This window comes from Crocodylus porosus, unplaced genomic scaffold (genome assembly GCF_001723895.1).
Source record: "Crocodylus porosus isolate Cpor-Errol unplaced genomic scaffold, CroPor_comp1, whole genome shotgun sequence".
Lineage (NCBI taxonomy): Eukaryota > Metazoa > Chordata > Crocodylia > Crocodylidae > Crocodylus > Crocodylus porosus.
Window position 1 is genome coordinate 4575138 of NW_017728935.1, and position 11086 is coordinate 4586223.

The 11086-nt window shown below is 44.1% G+C and overlaps 1 protein-coding gene across 1 annotated transcript; it reads right to left on the reverse strand.

Moving 5' to 3' along the window:
- Positions 1 to 251: 251 nt before the first annotated feature.
- LOC109317815 (40S ribosomal protein S10) lies at positions 252 to 7439 on the reverse strand. The gene is made up of 5 exons (XM_019546725.1): positions 7262 to 7439; positions 6566 to 6737; positions 1656 to 1733; positions 1193 to 1248; positions 252 to 347 (listed from the first exon to the last, which is right to left on the reverse strand). Exons 1-5 carry the CDS (start codon positions 7409 to 7411, stop codon positions 306 to 308), a joined length of 498 nt encoding a protein of 165 aa, XP_019402270.1. The 5' UTR covers positions 7412 to 7439; the 3' UTR covers positions 252 to 305.
- Positions 7440 to 11086: the final 3647 nt, after the last annotated feature.

Sequence of the window (11086 nt, forward strand, 5' to 3'; positions counted from 1 at the left end):
CACCTCCTTACTGTTCTCCAAGAAGAATCTTCTCAAACTGCCCCAGCCAAAACCCACAGCAGCCATCATAATCTATCCCAGCAATGCTGGGAAGCTAAATACACATTTCCTGTGACCAAGTCTACCCTCCATTATCTGTTGTTTTTTTAAAACCAGTTAAATCTGCAACCTCAGCTTTAGTGGTCCAAATTACTGCTGTTAGTAGGACATTAATTTCCATATTTTTAAATGATACACGGATGCAAGGAGGGTGAGATTTTTTTCACCTATTTTATTATACACAAAAAAAACATGGCCAAAGAGTTCTACTGAGGAGGCTGACCACGTCCACGACCAAATCCACCTCTCTGCAAAAGAAAGAGACAGTATTAGAAGTCTAGTCATACCAGAAACCCAAACAGCAAGTGTGATGGCAACCCAAATGCAGAGAACACTGCAAATGCATTGCTTTTCCCCATGTTTGGGCTATGTAAGTCATACGGGAACAACACTAGTCTTGTCTGCCTTCAGGAGATTTAACTTAGCCAGTAACCCCTTTACGAAGCTAACTACCATTTGTCAAAGTACAACTCCTGTTGTGTCCAAGGCCTGCTAACGCAGAGAATGACAGATTCAATCTTAAACCCAGCTCTTTCTAGAGTTAGCTTGGAAGTCACATGCAAGACTGCCACAGAAAAGTGCAAAACAGCAATTTTCACCAGCAGATCCAAGTGCTTCACAAGCACAAAGCTTTAAGCCTGTGTAATGCAGTCAGGGCACTGAGGTTAACGCTCCTGATTTTCCAAGGATGCAACGGGAAGGTTAAATCCCATGGAATCATGGCTTCATTTTTTAACTCTTCTCTAAAAGACTTATGCTGGGGCTCCATACTTTGTACTGACTGACCAACCAGCGTCATTTTGTACAGGACCCGGATGTTCCCTGAAGGTCTCCTATCCAGGTAGTAGCCTGGACAAAGGCAGCATACAGAAATCTGACAACAGTACTACTGGCTGGCCTAACAGGGGATCAACTAGCAGCAAACAGGAAGCGTCCTGTATTATTGCAGCAGAAAATATGCCAGCAGTTTAATAAGTGGTGTGACAGACATGAGGCAGTAGCCCTCAGGATGCCCTCTCCTCCAGATGGAGCCCTGCTGTAAGCTTTCCCTCAAGCCCTGGCTTAGGAAACATTTCAAGATGTCAAGACTTACGAACTGAAATTCGGTCGCTGCTCCAGCACCAGCCTCAGCCTTTTTGTCAGAACCAACTGAAGAGAAGGAAGAAGGAGAGTGTTCAATCCCACCACAAAAGCAGAGGATCCACTCCCTGCACTATGATGCCAAAGTCATTGGGAAGTTCTCTCTTTAGTAGTATCAAACGTCCCAACCCCATGCTGGTACCCTTTACAGCATCAGCTATCTGTCTGTAACTTACAGTTATACAAAGCATTACATCAATTACAGCAGTAAGTGATCTGCTAACTAGACAACCCAACTTCACCAGGCAAACTGAGCTTTCAAAGCTCCATCACCACCAAGAACAGTGTGTTTTGTGTCAGATTATTCAAGCCCCATTTCCCTCCCTCATAAAAGAAACTAAAACTGAACAGAAAGCATCTGTACTCATGACAAGCTCAGCCTAACTCACTCGGACCCCAACACAATGAATACTTACGTGGAGCGGCACTGCGTCTGTAGGTATCTCTGTCAGCTTCTCCCCGAGTAAGACGAGCAGGACGCTCACCCTCCAGACCTGCAAGTCAGAATGGTACTGTTAATCCAACAAATCCTACGTACACTGAACTACGCTCACAGCTTCTCTGTCTAAAGATGGTAGGCAAATACACTTCTACATCAGGGCTACACTAGCCGGTCTGTTAAAACACACTAGCATGAGAACAATTTGAGTCTAAACCAAAAAAAGACACCTGATGTAATATAAGCCTTCTGCAAGTATAGGATTCAGATGCAACTATTGGTTTACCAAAGGTTTAGTCCAATGCAAGAAGAGCTAAAGTATAAAACCTGGGAGGAAAATGCTGGATTTAAACTACTGATTTCAACTACATTGTGCAGGTCATCAAGGCAACTGTTACACTTGTTCCAAACAAGGACTGATGTTGGCAACCATGATCCAAAGAACACCTCACCCAATTACAGGTATTTATCATCCTGACAAGCCCACAATTAAGCCAAAGCTTCAGACTCTCCACAACTCCAAACACGTGGTTCTGGACAGGCAACATAAAATAACTTAACTTTGTGGCCCCCCCTCCTAAAAGGAGTTAGTGAACATAAAGAACAATTAAGCTAAATTAGAGGATATTTTCAGGGAAGAAAAAGTAGAGCTGTGGAAATACCAGCCTTTTAAGCTTTGGGAGAAACACTATCACACAAGCTGCACAAAGATGAATGTCTCCCACGGGTCCTGGCCCCAGTGCTACCACTCCACCGATAAAGTCAGGAAGAAGGGCTAGCGGTTGAACGGTTTACCATAAACTGGCAGGTTCAAGCACAATACAAGATGCAGAGCTTCCTGCCTTGGTCTGCTCTTCTGAATAGATCACTCCTCTCTGGAAGATTTCATGGAAAAAGCTAAATATTTATGGTTACACAGACTATTCTAACCATTTAACAGAAGTTTCATCCCTATGGATAAGATCAAGGCAGCACCCTACAAACCTGATCTATGCTGCATCTTCCTCCTCTGAGAAGATCAAACTACCCTTGGGAAGACGCATTATAATGGAATATCATGAGCACTGTGACACTGACTCTTAGCTGGGGATGACTTCATTCAAGCCCTGGCCTGCAAAGCTATCGTCCCAATTGTATGTACATTTACAAATGCTGCAAATAATCTAAAAAAAACACCCCATCTAGAGCAAAAGTAACACATCTAAAGTACCTAATGCCCTGAACAAGAAACCATGACAGAAAAAAGTGCCGGACAGTGTACTTAAGAACTCTGTATTTTACATGTCGTGGCCGTAATGAAGGACACTAGCCAACTGCTCCCTAGAGGAAGCTTAAGCAAATTTTACTAGAAACGTACTGCACATATGCACTCAGCTTGAGTCACAGCACCTAAGAAGGCAAAAGACCTGGAAGACAGACCGACCCAACAATAAAACACACTCAAACAAAGACAAAACAGAGAACTGAACAAACTGCAACTGACAGACAGAAGTTCCAGATGACCCACACTGGCGCACACTACTCTTCCTGTAAAAGGCAAGGATTTTTTGTAATGTCTTTAACTGGAGAAACTGTACACTTGGTGAGTTACTAGACAAGTGTTTGGGTAAATGTCTTTCCCCAGGTTGTCCAATAACTCTCCCAACTATACAGCTGATTTAATAAGACAAAAAAAAAAGTCTTTGCCTCTAGTACATTTTCTGGAACATCGGGGTCACAACACTTTTCCTGTGGGGAAAAAAGCAGCGGCTCTATGACATGTAAGCCTAAAAATGCCTATTAAGTGACTTGAAGATTTTGCATGATCTTGAAGTTGTGCTGAAGGGCCTTGAAGGAATTCACTTACACGGGTAAAGTGAGTCAAGAGACATCAGCTTGAAATGCCTTTTAAGCTGACTAGATTTCAAACAGCGACACCTGCCTCAATTCCCTCTGGACAACTTGAGATTTACAAAATTTAAGGAGGGAGAAGAGCTCTCCCCTTGTTATTGTGCATCATAGGGAAAACAGAGTGAACAAGATGAATCAAGTACTTTCAGCTCACAAAGCAAGCAAGTAAAGTAGCTGTGTTTGGTTTTAATAACTGTTCTAGTGTTATATAATGCAAGATTTTTACTTATTACGTACTGTTATAAAAATAGAGGGGGTCCTTTAACCTTGTGCACAATGGTGCAAAGAAGCTGAGGGCTACTGTAAAGTGCTGCTTGATCCCATCTACAATGGATTGGTAATTTACCTTTGCACAGTATGTCATGCAAAAGATACCGAAGTGATCCAGAAGTTTATTCTTAGACCTCCAATGAAAACAAGCGCAAAAGAAAGGGAAGGAGTGGGCACTAATTACTATACTTCAAAACTGAATCACATTAGAACAAAGGCCAGTACTTGAAGCCCATGCACTACAATATTTTAGGGGTTTGTGGGAACCAAAACACATTTTACATTTATGGATGACCTCTGCAAAGGACCTTCTTTGTACATGCTGTTAGTTCCAGTTTGCTTGAAAAACACTTCTGTGAAAACATCCCTATGCATAATTCTACTTTTGCCTCTGAAAGGAAGCCAGGAACCACTGTAACAGCAAACCCCATTGCAGTGTGAATTTGTTGAGCAAGTTAAAACCTCTTGAGAGCTGAAAGGACAGGGTCAGACAGGAGCAAACAACATCAGCCAACTGCCCTACGTTTGAGTAAATATGCTGCTTGGCACCGATTCCCAGGGATCCTGGTTTTCTCAGATTAAAAAAAAAAAAAAAAAAAAAAAAAAAAAACACACCAAATTTTTTGGTTAAATAAAGAGTAACCACAAATCCACATTTTTCCATGATTTAAACGAAACACCACTAATATGCAGCTCTCTATATAGTGCTGTTTCATTTTAATCATGGAAAGATACGGATTTGGGGTTACGTTTTTAAAACCAAAAACTGGGGATTTTTAAAAAAAAAAAAAATCAGTTAAAACCAGGATCCCTTGAAAAAACAGCAATCAGTAAAAAGTGATTAATAATCTGCCTATTCATTTAAGATGCACAGGTAAAGCCTCCATGTTACCAATGGACTAGCCAAGAAAGCAGCCATCAAGGAAGGCAGTCCTGGAAAAAGAGCAAGAGAACAAGAAACTGAATTAGCAGCCTCTATAACATTACTGAAGGGGGCGGGGAAGCATCACGCATGTAGAGTTCTTCATATTTGTCATATTTGTTTTGCTGCTGATGCGAAAGTTTTGGCCACTGCTGATCACAAAATATTGAAGGGAAGCAATGTGCAAAATGGAACGTCCTCCACACCACAAAACTTGTAAGTTGTATGTTCGCCAACACAGCAGCATCAACGGGCTCAACAAGATGTTTAAGACTGATCGTTTGCCAAGAACAAGTGCTGTCTTCCCAGCACATGCTGAGTCAGTGAGAGAAATACAAGACCTCAAATGAGGAATCAAGTTTGGGGGAAATGTCTCATAAGCAAATTACGGCATACAGATAATATTACACACATCTGTGAGAGCATGAAACTAGGACCATTGAGAGAATAAAGTTAAAGCCAAGAAAACCTGTTAACAAGACAAAATTATTCTGCCTAATAATCATCAGTACCCAAATAACATTACCTCTTCAGCAACTTATTTTGACTATTTAAATGAAGCAATGAAGACAGGATGACTAGTGCATGTAGAACCTTGCAGAAAACTAATACAATATGGAATGATCATAGAACCAATGAGTCAGAAGGGACCTAGACAGATCATCTAGTCCCATCCCCAAATTATGATGATTAGCATCTCCACAACCTTCACCTGTAACTTTTGAGGATGACAGTGTTCTAAATGGAAGCTTACCTTCCCAAGTCCAAGGAACAATAAGAGAAACAGTATTTATGCCTCCAATCCTTCATGATATGGACAATCGTTAAGGGCCCCTTTGCTAAGAGTAGCCATGAACAGGTACTTTAGAAAACAACTGGCCGTTGTCTTATTTTACAAAGTCACACTCTGAAAATAACATTCTTTGAACCTGAAGGAAGAGTATTATCCTCTACGTGGCTCTTTGAGAAGGAGGCCAAGTTGGAAAACTGTGCAAGCTAGACAGATAAAGGATATTAAATGCTATAAGTGAAAAGGATGCAGTTCTGACAGGGACTCGTCTCAAATGCCTTTAGCTGGCACCACAGTTACCTATTAGAACTGTTCAAATAACAAATTTGAGGTCAAAAGAGCCTGCAGTCATTGTTTAGCATGGTCTTCGCTCTACCAAGTCAGTCAACTTCCCTAAATTATTTCCTCTTTGAACATGGTACCTTCAGGGGAAAAAACAGCCCATCTTGATTTTAAAATGTCCACTGCAATAACTGTTAAGTTGTTCCACAAGTCACCCTCGCACTTAAGAAGACCATGGGTTTTGTTTCTGGCAAAAAATTTAACAAGCTGCAGCTCGTTAGACTTGGAGCAAGCAAATTCCTACTGCCCAAAGAGGTACTACTTTAGACCAGTCAAATCACTCCCTAACCTTCCCCCTGATCAGCTAAATTGATTCATCTCCTTAAGCGCCCCAAGAAAGCAATATGGCCAATCCCTGAATCATTCTCATGGTTCTTTTCCGAACAGTCTTGATTTTTTCCAACGTCCTTCTTGAACTGTTGACACCAGAATTGCATACAATATTTCAGTAGCAGTTAGGACAGTATTAAACACAGAGGCAATGTAATCGCTCTACTCCTAAACACATTCAACAGCCCTTTGGCCCATGTCACAGAGCGCGTGTTCAGCTAAGCATCTACCATGAAAGGAGGCTATCTAGCCAGCTGTAGTCCATTACACTGTTCTACCCTCTACCCCACAGAATTCTCAGCCACCCAGCTATGCCATGGAAGTTGTCATAATTTCTGCTTACCTTTGGGTCGTGGTCTGCCAGTCTCAGGGCGGCTGCGGCGCAAGGTTGCAGGCACAATCTCAGGGGGCAGATGAAGATAATCACGCAAGTACTGGATGCCCTCGTTGGTCAGATACCAGTAGAAATGCCTCCAAGCAAACTGCTCCTTCACGTAGCCACGAGATTTCAGTGACTAAAAGAGAAATAGTCATTTTGCAGCTAATGACTATCTAAAGGAGACTACGGAGCATTTGATCACAACCATCATTTAACATCTCCATTAAATACCAGCATAAAAACACCAGGCTATAACACTGCAGTAGCTCACAGGGTACAAATGCAAAATTGAACACTAAAATAGTTCAAGTGTATTTATACAAGCTAAGCCATAGTATCACCCACATATTAACTACTCACATTCCATGAAAGATGGACTGAAAAGGATAAAAAAGAATCCGTTTCAGAAAGAGGACTATCAAATATATAAGCAACACAGCAACACAGCAACTTCCAACAGTTTGTGCATGACGGATGAAGTTAACAGAAGCACTATAACTTGGAAAAAGGGGGAAAAAAATCCCCCGAAACGGCCGTTTCTTCAACACCAGAAGTGCCAGCATTTACACTAATATATGACACAAGCTTCACGTAAGCTAGCTGTAACTTTTGTGCTAGTCCACAGTTCAGTATTAAACTTTACACCCATCACTCCTGTACCTGCATGGCTTTCATGACATGAAGATTGGGCACATTCTTGTCAGCCAGCTCTGGGTGCTTAGGCATGTGGACGTCTTTCTTCGCCACCATTACTCCCTCCTTAAAAAGGAGCTCGTAGATGGCAATTCTGTTCTTTTTGGGCATCAACATCTGCAGAGAATACAATGATTAGTTTGCTCTAACAGGATAAATGCTTTACTGCTAGTTTACTATAAACAAGGTCCGTTTTTAAGCCACTCAATTCTACACTGGGCCTATAGTGTTTTGTTTGATAAGTTACTATCACCTTTACCAGACTGAAAGTTAAAGGAATCGTTACTGCACTTCACTGTCAAGATACACGTACGTTTCTATAGAGCTGATGCTCAAGTGCTCCAGTATCAAGATCTAACAAAAACAGAGCAACTCTGGAATCATGGTGTTCTATGACAACCGTCAGATAGTCTGAAACGTGCTTCTGGTGACATATTTGGCTCTTCTCAGCTCCTGCAAGCTTAACACAGAAACAAAACGGAGGACAGAAGAGGTGAAGCTTCATTTTTTTTCATAGATTGTAAGGGGCTGGACAGGACCTTGCAAGATCATCAGGTCCAGCCCTTGCACTAGGCAGAAAAGACCATTTTAGTTCACCTGTGTTTTGTAATCCAATGGAGAAAAACAACTCCTAGGGCTTTTATCAGTAGTAAAGAACAGCAAAACAAAGGTGTGCATTAGAGCAATTACAGTAATTTTTGTAGCAATATACACCATGAACATTAAACCCTGAAAAAAGCTCCCAAGAAGTGCTCCTGGCATAACCCACCCGTCCCACCATACTAGAAAAAGCAATTCTTTAAAAAAATGACAGCCTCTGAAATGTCACTTTCAATCTGACAGAGAGCAAAAGTCCAATACAGCATTTTTGTTGGGTCTGTATAGCACTAAAGCTGAGCATCAGGAAAACCAAAGGAGCGCAGCAAACATTAACACCCCACACCTCAGGCAGGATAAAACAGAGATAGATACCTGACATCCTGCTAAGTCAAAAGGGCCCAGACAGCACTAAACACACGCTGGCAGGAAGGGAACTTTTAAACAACGCAGGGTTACACGTTTGTACTTAGTTTCCATGGGCCTAAAGTCACTAAGCAACGAAGACAGTCTCAGTGGGAAATGTGCAAGAAAAGCACCCGCACAGCCGGGGCAACTGGTGCCACCAATGCCACCCCCAGCCCACAACAAGGTGGTGGGAGAGGAGCCCTCCAGAGTAAGAGCTCAGGCTCTGCCCCTGGGCAAGGAGAGAGGGGTCCAGGTCTCTCCACCCTTTTCGTGCAGAGGCAACAAACAGCTCCCAGAAGCAGAAGCCCCTGTCGCCCCCTGGCCCAGCACAATGCAGCCTTGCTCCTGCTGCCCCAAATGCGGGGTTGGGTCCTCACCCCCAGCCTCAGTTTCCCCCAGGCGCTCCCAGCCTCTCCTGCTGCCCAACACAGGCCCCAGGGTCCTCCTTGCAGCCCCCGCTGAGCCCACCCCTAGCGGTTCACACCTCCCAACCTCCCGCCCCGCACTGCGGCCTAGCTCCCGTCCCCACCCTCCCCGGGGCCGCCCCCAGGACATATCCCCGCAGGCCCGTGGGGCAGGCCGCCCAGTCGCTGCCGAGCGCCGAGGCAGGGCCAGGGGCGGCGGGATGCCGGCGATGAGCGGGGGATGATGACGCGCCTGGAGCCCAGGCTTACCGTGGCGGGAGCAGTAAGCCCGAGCGCTAGAAAGGAAGGAGCATGCGCAGTGCGCCCACTTCCGGATGAGAGGAAGGCCCCGAGCTCGCCCGGGTGCCTAGTCAAGTGCCTGAGTGGAACGGCTCCAGGCCCCTGCCGCCTCCAGGTCGAGACCTTTGGGGGGGGGGTGTTTTGCGCAGGCGCCTTAGTGGAAGCGGGAGCAGTGGTGGTAGGTTGAGAACTAGTGGATTTATACGATGATTTCAATCGTTGCACCATGTATAATCAGTGACAGTACAGGTGTGCAACATGTACCATCGTTCTTGAGGCAGCTGATCGATGCGGCATATACGCACAACCCAAATTACTCTCAGGGAGCCTTAACTAATTTTGGGGCGTGCAGCCAGCACTTTCTTATGACCAGGGACCCCGATTTTAAAAAATCCCCAATTTTTGGGTATAAAAAAGTAATCCAAAATCCACATTTTTCCTTGAGTAAAATGAAACGCCACTAATATATAGATTTATATACATACGCATACACGTATATACACATACACGCACACATATATATATACATACACATATAGTGAGGTTTCATTTTACTCACTGAAAAATGTGGATTTGGGGTTACTTTTAAATCCAAAAATTGGGGATTTTTTTTAATCAGAGAAAACCAGGATAACTGCTATGACTGCTTGCCTCGAAATAAATGCTTCAGCTTTAATGACCCGGTTCTCACTCACTGGTGAGTTAGTGAACTGAACAATATGAAGTAAGTAAGACTTATTTGCATACTTAGTTGCATATTTTTTCAGTGTACGATAGTTTTTCAGCAAAGACGGTGATTCTGAGTTTCCAATATGATAATTTCATATTTAAGACCTAGCAATGCCAAGCGGGAGTGAAATGTAATGGCAGGCGATGCTGAAGTGGCTTCTCATGCAGCGGGGTTTATTCGGCGGTGTCTCCTTCCAGAGCCAGGGCCTGATTTCCGGAGCCGCAGCACCTATACTTTCCCCCTGAAGTAGTGGGTGCTCTGTGCCTAGGAGGCCTGGGGCTGAGATGCTTCACGTTGGGCTCCCCTGGCACCTAAGTGATCCCCCAAGACAGTGGGGGCCAACCTTTTTGGCAGATGTACCAAATGCCCACCCCATTCACTTCCTCTAACCACTTTGCAGCTCTGCTTTCTGCCCCCCACCATATGCTACCAGTTTCATCTGCTGCTCCGCTTTCCACTTATGCTCCCCCTGTGACAAGCTTCTGTACCGCAGGGGCTGAGGGCTGATCTTAGGCAGATTTTTGTTTTGTTTTTTATTTGTAACCGAAGCCAAAGTAGCCAAAACTGATTCCAAATCCAGGAGTCTGGAACCATAAGCGGCCCTACTACCGGCAAACATCCTCCACTCGCACCTGGGGCTTCAGATGTTTCCAAAACCTTTGGCGGGTGTCCTACTTGCTAGCCCAGGCCCAGAGGCGTGGGGTTTGGAGGTCCCCAAGTTTTACTTGCCCTCAACCATAAGGCCTACAAAGCAAGCACGGGAGGAGACTCCCATTTCCATAAACTGGGTTTAAAGCCACTGCGCTTCGGCGGGTACCAAACCACGCCAGAATAGCTGTTCTCCTATGAGACAGTTCAGGAAAACTGCCTTCGTGGACACAAATACATGGTATTTCCCCAGCCAGGTTAAGAAGCCACTACATCATTAAAATAACTATTTTCTCAACATAGGCCTCATGAAGAAGCCCAGAGGTGATGATGATGTGTGCTCCATGCAGGCTGGTAATAATAAGCAAGCATAAATGCTGCAATTACACAGATTTAATCATCATCCCACCCCATATTTTAATGGAGCCTCATAGCGGAGAAGTACTGAGGTACTGAGCTGAAGAATCAGGGCTTCAGTGGGTCTGAACTTGGGTGGCCAAAATATCCACATCCTCTAACATGCTTTGCCTATTTTCACGAAAGGTTGGCTCCCTGTGCTTAATGGCTTGGCTTGGTGCTGGGGATGAAACAATGAGAGATAGTAAACCTTACCAACATGTTAGAAATGGAGTATTGTTAGAAATGCACAGCTTGCATCTTGCACCTGTTAAGAAAGAAACACTGCCAAGGACTTTGTTCCTTTCC

Bases quoted from the DNA above. Each gene is read 5' to 3' on its own strand.
- LOC109317815 (XM_019546725.1), bottom strand. From the start codon at position 7,411: ATGTTGATGCCCAAAAAGAACAGAATTGCCATCTACGAGCTCCTTTTT. The intron at 1,734-6,565 runs GTAAGCAGAAAT...TCTGACTTGCAG, and splicing joins TGGCAGACCACGACCCAAAG to GTCTGGAGGGTGAGCGTCCT. The intron at 1,249-1,655 runs GTAAGTATTCAT...CCTTCTCTTCAG, and splicing joins CAGACGCAGTGCCGCTCCAC to TTGGTTCTGACAAAAAGGCT.